At 43.3% G+C, this 16,945-nt stretch overlaps 1 protein-coding gene across 1 annotated transcript; it reads right to left on the bottom strand.

Annotated features, from left to right (window-relative positions):
• Positions 1-2,885: 2,885 nt before the first annotated feature.
• fam171b (family with sequence similarity 171 member B) lies at positions 2,886-16,252 on the bottom strand. Its single transcript, XM_085265117.1, has 8 exons — positions 15,842-16,252; positions 14,947-15,180; positions 13,888-13,980; positions 12,592-12,750; positions 10,232-10,402; positions 10,024-10,140; positions 9,811-9,934; positions 2,886-8,541 (listed from the first exon to the last, which is right to left on the bottom strand). The coding sequence occupies exons 1-8, from the start codon at positions 16,038-16,040 to the stop codon at positions 7,221-7,223; spliced, it is 2,418 nt and encodes an 805-aa protein (XP_085121243.1). The 5' UTR covers positions 16,041-16,252; the 3' UTR covers positions 2,886-7,220.
• Between the last annotated feature and the right edge of the window lie 693 nt (positions 16,253-16,945).

Raw genomic sequence — 16,945 nt, 5'->3', positions numbered from 1 at the left:
CGATTCTGTTTTTTACAGGACGGCTGGCAACTCTAATAATTAACCTTATGAACAAAATAAAGTTCAACATCAGTAACATAGCACCACCCAGCTATATAGAAACTCCGTCATGCTAGTACCCAGTTCGAAAAAGTCAGCATAACGAAAATAAACTCCACCTAAACTTGGTTCATAACTTCTTACCTGAAGTTCAGTTCACCTGACACTTGGACCGGCGGCCGCCTCGGGTCTCTCCTCTTGCCTCCCTTTTCCTTCATCCACCTGCTGGCCTCCACCACTTGCTAATGTTATTGAATCTGTGGAAGCTCCGCGATAGCCACCACACGAAGTAACGAATAACGAGCCTATCTAAATCCCAGTAACGAGTAACGCGTTCCTGGTTTTGGCATAATAACTAGTTACCGTGCTCGTTACCACAATAATAACGTAGTTACTGTAACACGTTACTTAATAACACGCTAGTCCCTACACTGGTTATACAGCAGGACAATGATCTGAAAAGTCCACCTCAGAATGATTCAAAACCACAAAATTATGGTTTTGGAGTGGCAGAGTCAAAGTCTGGGCTTAAATTTAGATTTATCCTTTTTTTAATAAAACAAAAACAAAAAACCCAACTTATTTGCATATTTATTTCAAAAACTAAATACTTTTTAGTTTTTGCAAAACATCTTCCCATCACAAGGTAATGCTTAAATTCTTATCCAGCTCTGCTTTTAACATAATAAATCAGCAATATCTGTCACAGGTGGATCTAGAAGGGTGGCATGGGGTGGCATGTGCCACCCTAAAATGATCTTGTGCCACCCTAGTTTTGCATATGACAGTGTTGTTTATTAAAACAAGATAACATTGGGCCTAGCAACAGTTAACACTGAATGTAAATTCTAAAACTGAATATATTACATAGTGATACCCCCCCCCCCCCTCCCCCATTAACAAATGGTTCAGCCCACAGCACAGAAGCATTATTTCTTGTTCCAGAAGGAGTGGCTACATTTTTAGATAAATAGTTGTATATAACTTTATTGTTTAGAAAAGTTGTGCAGAAATTTTCAAAATTTACAACTTATATTTGCATTTCAAGTTGTGAAAATAATTTACTAAACATGTCTGTGGTTTTTACAGTAAAAAAAAAAATAAGTACTACTAGGATTTTTGTTTTTTGTGTGATTTCAGATCAGTTGTGTTAATACTATATGTCAATGAAAAAATAACTGTAAATTCAGACGTGAGGCTGAGGTGAAAAGAATGATACAAGCAAGGAAAAAACCAAACACAAACAAAAGAACAATTTGAAGGTGAAATGCAAATGTCAAATCAAAAGTAGTCAAAAATGGCGAATTACATTTTGGACATCAGAGGGTTAACGCAACAAGTCATGAAAAATTAGGTTTAAATTTTTGTTCATGGCAGTGTAGATTTGTTACATTTTGTGTAAATTTAAGCATGCATCAATTAGATTTTTTCTTTGAACTGTTCTTTTTTTAGTGGTGGAAAAAGTTAATGTATGTTATATAATTCTATCTATAAAAGCTTTAAAAAACAAGAACTGTGTGCACAACTTTAATTTTATACATATACACTCCCATTAATTTGTGGCTTAATGTCTCTTAGCATGTTGGACCTCAACCAGACACCTTTGGTAGCCACCAACAAGCTTCTGGAATAATCCTGGCTCAGATCTAACAGCTCTTCTTGGCAGAATAGGAAGAATTCATTTAAATTGGGTGGTTTCTTGGCACAATCTAGGCTTTTAAGCTCAGTTCAAACATTTTCAACAGGGTTGAGGTCGGAGCTTTGGGAAGGCCATTCTAGAAGCTCAGTGTTAGCCTGCTTTATCTGTTCTGTAACCAGTTTTTATGTTTTTGGGATCATTGTCATGTTGGAACACCCAACTGTGTCCAAGTTTCAACCATCTAGCTGCTAATTTGAAGTGAAGAATTTGGAGTCCTCCCCCTTCATTATTCCAACCATTTTGTATAATGTATCATTACCACTGGCAGCAAAACGGCCTCCGATTCTACCACCACCATGCTTGACAGCTGGTACAGTGTTCTCAGGTTTGAAAGCCTCACCTTTACCAGTCATGATACTTTACAGTTTGGGTCTTCTTCCAGACCTTTAAAACATGGTGATAGATCTTAATAACAGCTGTACTTGCATACAGTGAGTTAAATGGATGATCTTGGAATCTGCAGTTGGCTCCAAAAAATATTCCCAACTTGGGTAAATCAACAATTCTCTTTCTTGGATCGTCACTTGGAGTTCCTTGAACTTTCCCATTGTTCTGAGTATTGGTCAATTCAATGAGTGCTGTCAAACAATCACTTTAATGCTGCAAAGAGCAATGACGAGTTACATTAAAGATTTAAGCTGTACAATCATTCCACCGTAGAAAAAGAACAGTTGAAAGAAATCATTAAAAATTAGCATCACACGGCCTTTCAGGTGAAACTTTTCTGTGTAAAGTTTTACATATTAAAATCGAACATTAACCAAACTGTTATTTCATATTCTAAATTTTCACCTTAGTCAACTTCACATGCGCACACACATTTCAGCTCCACGTGGACTGTGTGGACCCGATCCTTTGGTAGTCCAACTCCTGCCCCTTGGATGGATATGTTGTTTACAACCCCCTGACTTTTAGAACCAGTGACAGGAAGACCTCCGCAAAGTCAGACTTCACTTCGAGGTGCTATCAGGCACTTCAGTTTCTTTAAACATCAGGAGATCCTTAATCCTTAATCAAAATCAAGTAAGAAAAAGAAAAAGAAAAAAAAGACTTGAATCTGCAAGTATGAGATTTATTTTTGCTTGCAAAGTTGTATTTTTTCTGTATTTTACAACACAGCATTAATTAAAAAGCCATAAATTCTCACTGGTATCAACTAAGTTTATTAATTTGGTGCACAAAAAAGGCAAGACTAACAGCACTACCATCATTACAGAGGTAAAAACACAAGAGGTGTCCATTGGGGAAGAATCAGACGATTCGATAGTGAGATACACAAGGGGAACACTATACATGGAAATCAATACAAATCACGTTCAAAAACAGGAAGTGGCAGTGATTGGAGTTGTTGCGCTTGTCAAGAAGTACCAGCACAACGTGTTGACATACGACTCCTCGAGTGGCCGCTGAGGCTGGGGTGTACCGTGTTTTTTAAAGCTGATGACAAGCAGGAGAAAAATATTTTCAGCTGTAAGCGTACTGAATGATCAAGTGCTCAGTTTGTTGCTACATTTAAAATTACAAAGCTCAGGCTTTTTGTACAATCCTGTGGGGGGAAAACACTCAAAATCTGTTTCATTCAATCGGTGCATATCTCCACTTCTGGATGGTAGAAAAAAACAGCACAAATGATTTAAATCACTGTCACATCGTACATAAAATCTTTACTATATACATACAAAAGAGCACACGTGAATGTACAGAATGAAATCCAAAGAGTCGTAAAATGATGGAAGACTAATTATGGTAAAAGCTTTGCTGCACTGTTCTCTTTAAAAAGTGAATTTACTTGAAAATATTGCTATTTGAACCATTGTTTTTCACACTGTATCATGGTTCAACAGTTTTAAATGTTTTATTGTGGATATTTTTACCCACTTTTAGTGGGTTTTTACCCGACCTTCAGTGGGTACCCATATTTACCCACTGAAGATTTCTTGGAAACATGGATAAACCTGCCTTGTCCTGCCAGGTAGGAAAGGCATGAAAGAGTATGGTTGGCCTTTTTGTTCAATATTTCACTAAAATACTTCTTTGTATAAATATTAAGAGCGTAAGTACTCAGATTTATGCTACCAGTTGTCCTCTGAGCTCAATGCTAGCATGCTAATATGGTCACAATAGTTAAGCTTAACATGCTAAGCGAGTATATGTATATGCCTTGTAGGGCCGCAGACCAGTCAGCACGCCCCTTATAAAATGTGTATTCCCTGACTGGTTGGTGAGTGGTTGCTGGCTGTCGTTGTGTAAAATAGTTTGCAAAACAGGGTACTGCCTCAAAAACCTTGTTGCAATTGCTTTGGTCGCTAGCAGATTACTGCGGTCGTCCACAGTTTGCATGGAATTTGTCTGCAAACACTCACCAGTCAACCAATGAGTGGTAATGAAACATGAACAAGTGTAGCACCACCTAGAACATTTGCGTTCAAAGTAAAAGCTGCTGAACCAACATATTTCAAAAGGCAACACTTTTACTGTAAAGACAGTCTGTGCTCTATTCTTCACAGTTTTACTATCGCTTCGTGAGTAGTTGACAAGACATGAAGTGTTTGCAAACCAGGTGGAGACTTCCGTGCAAACTCTGTGCCAAATCGGCCCTCTATTTTGTTACAGCCAGCTTCACCTAGCAACAGTAACCTCCAACAACCTTTTGCTAATCTGGGAAAACACATTTTTCCATAGTGAACGGCAGTTACAAGGGGGTCACTGGTCTTAGCAATGGATTCCACAGCGACTGCCCACAACAAGCAAAAGATCCCCCAGTTCAAGACCAGGAGGAAATACCTTGTGGGTTGCATCAGGATGAGTATCCTGCCCAATCAAATGTGCAGCACTGCCCACTGTGGAAACCCTTAGTGAATAATGGGAGAGCTTAATGTAGTTTTCTTTTGGTTGGAGATTTTTTTTTTTCCTAGCAGCCTTCCAGTGCCAGGCAGTCGCCATCAGCTCTCTACGTCTTGTGTAAATGAGGCCTTAGTCATCTTATTTCAGCTAATATTTCTCATATTTGCTGGTTAGACACAAAGTACAACAGACATTATTATTAGTCTTGCAGGAACTGAACCGTTGAAAATTTGACCATGGACTGTTTAAAGGATGGACAAAGTCAAGCTAATGCAGGAGCGCCTTAAAGGTGCATTCTGATATCCAGCAGGGGGCGAGTCCTCTGACTGCAAAAAGACTTTGGGTCATATAAACCTTTACAGAAAACCGCCCACAGTTCCTAGTTGACAAGTTACAGACAAAGTTGCCAGTTTCAGAACATAGTCGTTCCAACCTCGTTTTAAAAATCTTAATACTGAGCAAGCAGTTTCTCAGTCAAATCCACACCTTACACATCATAGCTGGTTTCAAACATCACAGTGTTTGAAACCAGCTGTGATGTTTGAAACCAGCTGGGGAAAACACTCATCCACTGAAGCACTTAACAGGCCAATGGATGATGCTCTGGTGGCTAGGTCCATCTTTTATACAGTCTATGACTTTGACTTTAAGATGATGCAGCGTGGAAATTTAAGGGTCAGCAAAGTTCTTACAAATCATCCTGAGAGGAACATTAATATACATGGCTATCCATCCAACCAAATGTCAGCCTTATAGTGAACCGGAGAGAAAAATACGTTTGTGATTGAAATAACTGTGATACAGTATCAGGAAACAATGAGCCTCTGTACACATTCTAACAGTAAACCACCAACAGTTGTTGAAATGGTTTACCAACGGACCAACGAGCTCACAGACCGCTACAATGGCATTGCCTTCTGTTGAGCTGCACTATATCAGTGTAGCAAAGAAGCGCTCTCTGGACCAAAAGAGGAGAACCATTATTATAAACTGAAGCGTTCATTCAAACCCAGATTTTTTTCCCTCCCTCTAGAAAATATAAACCTATGTTGATGCCTACTGTGTGAGTATATATATATATATATATATAAATAGATTTGGGCATGCAGGTACAGCTAAAAGCAGATCTCCAAGGCACCAATTGCACAATGCTGTCAAGAAATTAGTTTCAAAGGGTAATGCTGTACCCGAAAAGATGTTCAGGTATTAAGAAAAAAGTAAATCAAATCATAATTTATTGTCAAGCAACAGATTCTTTCAGTTACAGAGGACTTGCTATGCTTGTTACCATCTCCATGTTGTTATTCTTGGACTCTACTGCAGTAGCTTTGCATTATTCAAGGATCAAAATAATAAATATTCCTTATACTGAGCCCTGGAGTAGCCTATCTTAGACTATTTGTCTTCTAAATGGCTTCCACTAACAAACAGAGGATTTGAACAACAAGTGGGTGGGGCAAAGACAGCCCCACTCTCTGACATCATCCAGAGCCAACAGCAGAAAAAACTGTCTGAAAGCAAGTATTTAAAGTAGACTGAAGCCGGCACTTTTCCTTGCAGAGGTTACTTAGACATACACTGACCTCATCAATTAAAACCTAATAGGTAGCACAATAAGTCCACTTTGTCCACTGTGTGACAACAGCATATTTATAACAGTATCCCTCAAAGAAAAGTAGCAACTGTACCACTGATTGTTTCCAATAGTTAATCTAATTCTTTGGGCTCTTACGAATCCCGTTAAACAAGTCTTGACACGTTTTGTCATACAAATAAATGTGGACAACTGTAAATGGAAATAAATGGGAAAACAATTCAGTCTCTAAGTAATCTATGATGAATTGCTGTTAACGGTAAAATGCAAATATATTCATACGCACGGTGAAAACATTCATTTTCATGCATTCAAAAACAGATGTAGGCTAAAAACCTTAAACTTCAGACATGAACTTCAAAATGGCAGCTTTGCTTTGCTTTACAATGTACATCAAAATTTCAATCCAAAGGTTCTGGAGTCAGTCAAAAGTTGGAAAGCTGAAGCTCGTTTTCCTTTTACTTACACTCAGTTTAGTTAACAAATCCCAGAGCGTCATTTATGGTGGAATGAGGCAGTAGGATACAAAGCGAGATGCGAGTGCTGCGGACTGGGAAAGCTTCTTCGTCTTATTTAATATACAGCAGGCATTTATGGTGAGGATAAGTGCACTACACATTGACCTGTATCTGTGTCCATCCTGCAAACTCACCAGATTTTTTTTATACTAAATATCGAAACACACCACCTTTGCGTAACCCTATTTAACGATTACAGGCAGTAAGAAGGCACCCTCTATAATGCCAGAACCGGATACTGTGGGACATCGTGTTCACATGGACATCTGCTGTGAGGAATCTCGCTGGTGATCGTCAGATTTGGGAGAATGAGAGAACACGGTGCACAAACTCGTCTTAACAGCAGCTACATAACGTGACACAGATGCTGATTCATTTCTTGAGCTAGCTTATGCATTCTTTGGCAAAGTTGTACAATCACAGAACTCAACAACAACAATGCCTGTGTGAACACAAACTCATATGAATTACTTAATTTGGATTTTAACTGAAGCACTGATGGGTGGGGAAATGAGCCTGAGAAGCTTTAGCTTCTCTTGGTCAGAGGTCTGCCCTCCCGGATGTGCTTGGCGCTCCTCTTTTCCGTCTTCCCCTTCTCCCTAACCTTCCTCAGGCGCCGGGGAGGTGGTGTACCTCTTGATTCACTGTCCTCCTGAGCGCTGGATGTATCCATCCCATCACGCTCTTCAGGAATATTCGGAATGGCCCCACTGCTCCCATCTAAAATGTTCCTCAGGGACGGGTCCTCTGGTGTGCAGGTAGCAGTGGTGCCGCTCTCACTGCTGCTCAGGTCCTGCTCTTCGCCGTACCGCCCGCCACGGCTGTGGTGCGGCAGGGAAGAAGCCCTGATAGAAGGTCGGTCACGCTCCGTCTCGCGGATGCTTTGCTGAGGCTCGTTCATGTCCACCCCTGAGTCCAGGCTGGTGTCGTTGCTGCTTGGCGGGCGGTGGTGGCTCTGGAGCTCAATGATGGAGTGGCGGACCTGCGCTGCTGGCTTCCCGTCTAAGGAGACAAACCAGGCTCTGGGGTGAGACGACAAGGACTTGCCACGTGTCAGCTCCAGCAAGGTGCGCTCTGAAATCCCCTGCAACTCACTGGGCACGCCGTGCCCGGTGTTGAAGCCCTCCATGCCAGCTGCCTCATTAAGAGTCCCAGGCACAGAGACGGAGGATTCAAGGAGGTTACTGTAGCGTCCCCACACACTGTTAGGGCCTTGCCCCTGAGGGGGCGTCTCCAGAGGCTGGGTATCATCTTGGCTACTCTGCTGTGGGCTGCTCCCACCTTGTGAGTGGTGGTGAGGAACTTTGGGTAGTGTCTGGGTGTAGCTGTCTTTACTTGCAGGCTCTGAGTGAGCATCATACTCACTTCCGTTGCGGGGGAAGGTGGCGGACTTGCAGCCTGGTAGCTGCTGCTCCTGAGCACTGAAGAGCTCGGGAGCGGGAATAATGGCCACTGGCTGGTTGTAGATATGGACCAGCTTATCCTGAAAGAAGTTGTCGCAGTTGATGTTGGCCCGGTTCTGCTCCGACTTCTCCCTTAATCGAGACACCTCCTCACTGTTGATGTAGTGAGGTGGCGGCTGAGGACCCTTCATCCGATCTGGAGTGATGTTCTCATAAAGCGGTGCCGTGGCACGAGTCCCTGGATCCTCCACATAGATGTTATAGTTGGCTTTGTGCCTTGGAGTAGATGACGGTTCGCACTGGATGCTGCAGGTGGCGAGGCTGTTGTCGCCAGATCGGAACAACAAGCCCTCTTCCATGTGGGTGGAGGTGGTTTGGTCTTTCTTTACAACCGTCAATTTGGAAAAACGTGCTCTCCTCCTCCTGGGCTCTCGATAAGAACCTCTGTACATGGGAGAAGCAAAAGTTAAGCAGGACAAGCTTTGGTCTACACGCTTTTCAGACTCACTCAAAGAACCTTTAAAGTAGGAACTGTTTCACTATTTCATTACTAACAGCCTATCAAAGCTGAACACAGAGTACCACATTTACTTGTTAAGCAGCTCTTGAGAGTTAGCATAACTCTGGCAGAAGATATTGCTAAAGTTGCAACAAGCATTGTAATCTGTCTTTTTAGGTTTTCAGTCATCCAGGTCATACTAGTCTTAAGAGCTTGGTAGAAGGTGAGGGGTCCAGTTTGTTTAGTCACTCTTAAGACTAGCATTGCAATCCTTTCTGCTAATTGTGCACCTGCACTCTTCTACTTTTATCACGTATATTTTCCCAGTTTGACTGTGCCCTTGCAGCAACTTGATTCTTTTCTTTTTCAGCCATTCTGTTGCAGATTTGCTGCTGTGCTTCAGATCATTGTCCTGCTGCATGACCCAGTTTGGACCTTGTTCAGTCTTTTATAATTGTACTTTAACATGCTGATACAGTGCTATGGTGCAGAGTTAAGATAACTGATATGGTGGAGTTGCAACAAGCATGGCAATCATTTCTCCTAGTGCTGCAGCTGCACAGTCTTCTGATCCACTTTACTGATAAAAAGCATGCATAGTTTACCATTTTTACTAAAAATGCTTGAATAATCTAGCAATTTTTTGCAGCGATATATAGGGAAGGCTAAGCTAAGGCTACAGCTAGCAGCTTTAGCCTAGCCTTCTCTGTATGAAAGGTGTCAGAACAGAAGCTAACAAAGTTCTGTTTTAATTAGAAATTTTTGAGCCCAAAAATTGTCTTTAGTTTATATAGCAAATTTATATCTGTTCCAAACAACTGTTAACTGTTTCCTTGATTACTAAAAACTGCCATATTGAGCCATATTGTTTGAGCTCTAATTTAAAGTGACATTGTAACCAGTTAGGCCAAAGAGAAATTTACTGATACTGTTAAAGGCCTGTGAAAATCTAAGCACAACCCATAGCAGAAATAACTTGAAGTAATTATTTCTGTATGGCTTTATCATTTTCTGAGATTGTTAGGAATTTTCTGTATGCAAAGTCGCAGGCAAATCTGAAGAATAAAACTGCTATGATGATTTCTTTAGCGATGCATTAGAAGGCAATCTTGAAGCTATGGATGCACTCTTAGATCACACCTTTTTAATCTGCCTCTTGTTGATCAGCATTGCATATATTGTCAATTGAAAACATTTCTAGAAGGGTTTCTTACCCACAGTGGCACAAGAGCAGGGACAGAAATCCGATCACTATGGCCAGAGTTCCACCCAGTATTCCTACCAACAGGTAGGTATGGTAAGATAGGAAATCCAAAGAGTTTGCATGTCCCAGATAATCTAAAAGGATAAATGTATAAGAAGGTGTGAAACAGGTCTAAACAAAAATAGCATTCACATGTGTTAATGAAGGTCAATGAGGTATCTACCTCTTGATGAAGGCAGAGGGGCGGCGATCCAGTAGCCCAGATGGGAAGCGGTGTAGGTCCAAACCAGCTCATTTCCAACCGTTTTAACTATTCCCAGACCATGATTCTCCCAGCCACCTTCAAACAGCAAGGAAAATAGCATGAGAGGAAATTTCTTTTAAGTCTTTTTCTTGTAATTCAGCTGCTCTGCTGCTATTTGCATTGCTACCTGTCTTCTGGTTGAAGGCCCAGGCTGGCACAGTATCAGAGGCCCTGAGGTGTGTGTGGTGGCCCAGCGGCAGACTGATCTGGATGGGTCCTCGAACCTGTATCTCCTCGCCACCGGAGTACAGCAGGACGCTGATGGCTGCCACGGCTTTCAGATCAATACTTCTGAAAACTGCAAAACAGTCCATGCCAGGAATGTAAATGGTAAAGCATATTGTTTGGGTACCTCAATAAAAAAGTCATCCATCCATCTCCAAAGCCACACTTTCCAGTTCCTACTGGGGAATGCTGAAACAATCCCAGGCCAGACGAGATATATAATCTCTCCAGCAGGTTCTGGGTCTACCCCAGGATCTCCTTCTAGTTGGGTGTTCCTGGAAAACCTCCAAAGACAGGCACCCAAGAAGCATCCTAACCAGATACCCAAACCACCTAAAGTTCCTCACCCTATCCCTGAGGCTGAGCCAAACCACCCTACTGAGGAAGCTTACCTCAGCCCCTTGCACTTTGAATCACCTTGTTGTTGAATTGTGCTATACAAATAAATTTGCCTTGCCTTGTATTCACGACTAATGTTCCCTCTAAGCTGCGCACGTGTGCAATTGCCCACTGCTGGCACGGTCTCTGCGCACAGAAAATCTGCGTTGTGCACAAAAAAAAATCTAACCTTAATTGAAATTGAAATTAAAATTTCAACAATTCTGTTTTGCAGTGTTAGTCAGTACGTGACTGGCTGCTCCAGTATGGGATTAGAACGATGCCACCGTATCCCATAGTCCAGCCAATAATGCGATTCACATTCGTATATACGCAGCTAATCAACGTCGTTGACAGGCTACGACAGCGTCCTTATGTGCCGACACCGGTGTTTTAGCTAGCGAAGCAGCGTGGCTGATGTGGAGTGAAGCCACGTTAATGACAACGTGTACAACCATTGGAGATGTGAGCAGGACTGACGGAACAACTGACGGGAAAAGTGTTGACTTTATACCAGTTTTTAAATTGTGTTGATAGGCCACGTAAAACCAGAGTTATGATAAAAAAAATATATGCAATGTTTGGTTTCTTCCTGAATACTGTCGTTGTTTATATTTACTGCGGGAAGAAACGTTCTATAAGAAAAAACGCTCGAAGTACGGAAGCACTCTCCGCCTGTGAGCAAAAACAAAACCAAAAACACCCCACCTTTTCCTATTGGTCGAAAAAAGTACCATGTCGACCAATCAAAAAATGATATGGCAAGTTGTTAAGAAACGGATGGAAGTTTTAGGAGTGACGGCGGTGTTTTGAGATGTGAGAGATTTGCGACATAGCGCAAATCTTATGTCGTTAGTGTGTAGTGTAGTCAATAGTTTTGTTGTGTGTCAGAACAATGAGGCGACTGCTGAATGTTACAGGTGTTACAGGAGTGATACATCTCCTGTTGTCAGGCCTGCAGGTATCAGGCTGTTGTTCTCCTTGATGCGGACAGAAATTATTTTTGGAGTGGCACAAATAATTTGTATGGCATCAAATTTGATGCCAAACAGCTGATTATGCTGTAAATAGTTTGAAATGTTTATTTAAAAAAAAAACACCTTGGCTGCATTTTTAAAAAAATAGCTGCAAAAAACTTCGTTGTTTGCAAAACTCAGTTACTTTTTTGAAGAAGTAACTATATAATTAATTGCGCAACATTGGTCATTATATATTGTATTTTGCAGACAGAGTTACAGGACTCTCTCCCAGACCACAGACTCATACTCATAATACAACTCAGAGCTTTATAAAATAAAAAAAAAGAAGAAATTTGTGTTTTCAAAATTTGAGTTCAAGTTAGTTTTACTTCCAATAGTGTTAACATCCTACACAGGTCAATGACTACATTTTTGTTTTACATTTTCATTGTAAGTGGGCTAAAGCAGTTAATTAAAAGTAGTCTAACATAAATGTAAATGCTGTAATTTAATAAACCATGTAACTTGGATGGATTCAATGCTGGCATGACCACAGTCGTCTGCTGTTGCTCACAGTGGTCCAAGTGTCCGCTCAGGGAGTGTGTGTGTTCGCTCAGACACATGGAAAATTAGAGGGAACATTGTTCACGACCTTACTTTTTCATTCTTTACCTAGATTTCATGACCAGAGGTAAAGGTTGGGATGTAGATGGAGCAGTAGATCAAAACCTGAACCACCCTAACCCACTACTGACAAGGAGTGTGAGCTGGGTGTGTGGACCCTTCAGCACCACAGACTGGTTTCTGGGACGTGGAACATCATTTTTCAAAGGCATGATTGATCTCTTTCATTCTGTACCTCTTTAACTGGACCAAATGTCATTGTGACGTTTAAAAAATCTGATCAGGAAATGTTTTTCTTTACCTGATTTGTTGCTGATGAAGCCCGGCGTGCAGTTGGTGCAGTCCTTCGCCAGGTGGGGATGTGGTACAGTCAGGTACGCCATCACCGAAGAGATGTTGGTCTTATCCGGGATCGTGAGAATGTTCTTTGGGAACTTCACCATCGGCTGGGATGAGCTGTCTGTGAAAACAAAATGGCAGGTTATCAGTAGGAATTTGGGCACATGTGCTTTTTAAGTCGATTCAGCCTTCTGCACATTTGTTACACATCTGCAAGCCGCTTTGCAAACCACTTCCACAACAGCTCCTCCTTTTAAAGGTGTAATTGAATCTTCTCTTTACTCAAATAATCTTTACAAGTGACTTTAGTTGAACTAAAGTCACTTGTAAAGTAGCCACATACAGCTCAGTTTGGTCTGCTGTTTCAATCTATCGATTTAACTGTGAAGCAAACTAGCTAAAATGAACCCTCACTGGGTAGTTGATCTTACAGTCAGTATGTTCACTTTACTAATGAAAGTCTTTTCAATGTAAAGAAGAGGGGCCCTGCCATCTACCCACTGGGTTGCTGTACACAGTGACAGAACACAAGTACATTAAAAACTGACTAAACTAAGAGCAGCCTGTGTGCAGAAAAGCAGTTTGTTTAGTTTTCTGCAGTCTGAAATCTGGAATTTGTCTTTGCTGAAGGTTGACAGCAGTGATACCTGCAGGAGTTAGCCTTAAGCAGCTTCACTACATTCATTTTAGAGAGGGAGGCATGTGTCACAGAGTTTAAATACCTGGAGTCAACCATCCCAAAGTAACAGATGGTGAACAAGAGAGTACAGGCAGGGTGGAGCGGTTGGAGACGAGTGACAGAGGGCAGCAAGAATGGAAAGGAAAGTTAAGAATATGGTTAATGGTTTGGACACAGTGGTGCTGACAAAAAGACAGGACACTGGGAGTAACCAAGGGAGACAAAAGTAGAAATGAGTACATCAGAGGGACGGTTTACTCTGGATATATTTTTACTGCTGTGCAGTAAGGCTGATGCACCAAACCAGGAACAGCAGCGCAGTGTTTGCAAACTATCCAGAGGGCTGAATCGTACCTCTGGGCAGACCGATTCCAGCCTCTGAAGCCACATGTTTAGACACCTCTGGTTTCGTCTCAGTGTCTCTGCCAAGTGTGTCCACTTTACACTGTCAAACACACTCAAAAGCCTACTTAAAGCAGTGTAAATTGAATACTAAAAGCCTAAACACAGTGTGTGTGTGTGTGTGTGTGTGTGTGTGTGTGTGTGTGTGTGTGTGTGTGTGTGTGAGAAGGAACTCACCAGGTACCTTCCCGGTGATGAGCACGGAGTCTTCATACAGCCAGATGTTCCCCTGACTGTGAGGCAGCAGCAGCAACGTGACAGAGGAGAAAACTGCCAGAGAACAAAGAGAAAGATCAGGAGCCAATCACAAGTACAGAAGAACAACAACGATCTGTCAGGTTTTCATGACCTATAACATCTGCTGGTGTGTTTGTTTGTTGGTTTGGTAGCTTGTAGAGCTACAAATCCAACAGCAGAGGGCGTCCAAACATTGGAGCACAGCAGAGTTCAGCTGTCTGGCTCAGCACCACAAAAGGGAGGCGTCTCTGCTAATGCAACTGTTCCCCCCACCCTTCCTGCATTTTCTCCTCCATAACACCTGCTCCCCACTTCCCTTTGAATCACCACCTGCTCCCTTGCCCCTTCTCCACACTAAGGCCAGCAGAATAAAAACATCCCCACCACCCCCCTGCTCTGGCAGGACAAAGACACTTTGCTGAGACAAGCATAGGTCTCATGCCGGCCTGAGGCAGACACCTCGACTCCAAGAGCGATCGATGAGGCGAGCACAGGACGCCACGCTCAGTTACACTCGACTGGGAACATAAATCGCCTCATCGTGGACAAACCTCAGAGACAAGTTGTGTGTTGTCGCTGACACTTCATTAATCTATAATGACAATGAATAATGGAGGCGAGTGTGTTTGTGTGTGTCTGAGTGTGTGGGAACTGTGCTAGCAATACTGTAAGCTCCACAGTCTTGTTTTTGGGTTTTTTACGTCACCTTTTAAAAAATTATTTACTGGTTTGGTCATTTTTAGGTTGGCAGTGAGCCCACTTTCTGAATTCTGTCTCTAAAGCACTTTAGACCAATAACAATACTCACCAATACCAGTACCGATATACCAATATTGGTATTGGTAATATCTTCCCTGTATTTACTTGGTAATTGAAAATTAAAATTATTTAATAAAATTCAGTGGGCTACATACTGAACTTTGAGGATAGAAATAAAGTATTGATCCAGTACTGATATCAGTAATTGTTTCGATCTGCCCACCTCTGCTGGTTACTCACTTGGTCTCTTATTGGTGCTCCAGGGGAGCAGGCTGGGCACGTAGCCTCCCATGCTGCCCAGCAGGGTCAGACCGAGGCCCGGGCTGTACGGCACCCAGAGCAGAACCTCCCCCATCTCCCCGGTCTGGGCAGAAGTCCTCAAGGTGTGGTTGACGTAGACGTCCACCGAAGCCCCCGACAGGGGCTGGCGGGTCACCAGATCTCTCACCAGGACCTTCAGGGCAAACTGAGGCTCTGCAAAGAAGATGCCAGAGGAAAAAGAGGAGATCTGGGTTGCACGTGTCCCTCCTGCGTGCTCCGTAACCTTTCTCTCGCCATGAAAAAGTGATGAGGCGAGCACTTCTGCGGGGAGGGTGGAAAAATACATCCAGGAACCGAACGACAGCACAGAAGAGATGCAGTCTGACTTTTAAATACGAGCTTCCAGATAAATGCACTGTTTGCTGTTATTGACGGACACACACACACAGCCTCAGCTGTCCTTTGTGTGTTCACTAGGGACAGGATGTAAACACAGACTTTACTTACTGTATCAGCAGAGCAGCACAGGATTACCACACTCCCCTCCCTCCCCAGAGCCTCCCTGTCTCCCATTAAGACATCACCTGCTCAGGCCAAAAAGATAAAAGCCTAATCCTCCACACCTCCATATTCCTCCTATTAATCCTATTACACTGGACTGTCTGATTCCAGTCCAGCAGTGTATCAGTGCGCTCCTGATTTCCTAATTTATTGCAGAAAGCCCCCTTTATTAACGCACCTGCACCATCAGTCATGCCCCACTGTTTCCTCTGCAGCTGATTTCCATTTTCAGAAACAATGACATCCCCCTCCTCCATCCTCCACCCCCCTCCATCCTCCAGCAAACACCCCCTTCCTCTTTGTTTATGTTTACCTGCTGATAGAGCCGAGAGGGTGGCGGCTCGGCTCGAGGCGGCGGTGTAGGTGCCGGACGGGTCTCCGGCCCCGGCCGTGAGGCCGCCGCCCTCCTCCAGTGCCGCTGCTGCCCTCGCCACCCCATCCAGGCAGGAGATCAGCAGCAGCGACGGCAAGAAGAGGAGCAGCGGCGGTGGGTGGCGTTCAGCGGCGGGCATGGCGAGAGGGGGAGCAGGCTCAAAGACATAACGGACCGCGAGGAATCGAGCTCTGGAGCGGGGAGCGCGATCACCGAGGCCTCGTCCCTCCCTCCCTCCGTCTGTGTGTCTGTCAGGGTTCCTGTGATGCTGGTGCCGAAAGAAGGAGGAGGCACCCCGCGGAGAGGAGATGCACTGGTGCTGAGGCTGGGCGTGTGGGGCCGAAGATCGTCTATATAAACCGAGATGTCTCACTCTGTTAGAGGAATGCGTGCGGTAATCGAGATTAAGCAAAATGAGGGCGTGTATCAGTAAACATACCCGGAGCAGAAGCACTGCCGCTGTTTTCTAACGTTTCATGGATGTTACTGTTTGACAAGAGCAGGGGTGCCCAATCCCAGTCCTCGAGAGCTACCGTCCTGCAGCTTTTAGACGCATCCTTCTTCTGACACACCTGGATCAACTGAATGGCTTGTTATCAGGCCTTTGCCAAACTTGATGGCATGCTGAAGAGGTAATCAAACCATTTGATTCAGCTGTGTTGGAGTAGGGATGCATCTAAAAGCTGCAGGATAGTAGATCTCGAGGACTGGGATTGGGCAGCCCTGGACAAGAGTCTCTGCTGTCCGCGGGAAAAGTGTCAGAGTGAGCGCTCCTCTCTCTGCGTCATCTCTGATGAGACCCAACATGCTGTTACATCATCGGGGTCTGCGCGGCCCTCTGTCGGTAAACTGGGGACTCAACACTTCGGATCATACAGGGAATTCTTTATACTTTGCTATGTACATCTTTAAATAAATCACGTTTTTAAACATACATGTAAATACAGTAAATAAGGCAAACTCTCTTAGGCAGCTTTCTTGTCATGTCTTTAAGTAGTCTTCAGGAATAGTTCTCCAGGCTTCTTGAAGGACATTCAAAGCTCT

This window comes from Mchenga conophoros, linkage group LG23 (assembly GCF_057382185.1).
Source record: "Mchenga conophoros isolate Kocher_MC1m ecotype Shallow Benthic linkage group LG23, M_conophoros_male_GT1.1, whole genome shotgun sequence".
Classification (NCBI taxonomy): Eukaryota; Metazoa; Chordata; class Actinopteri; order Cichliformes; family Cichlidae; genus Mchenga; species Mchenga conophoros.
This window is presented reverse-complemented; position numbering and strand designations above follow the sequence as displayed.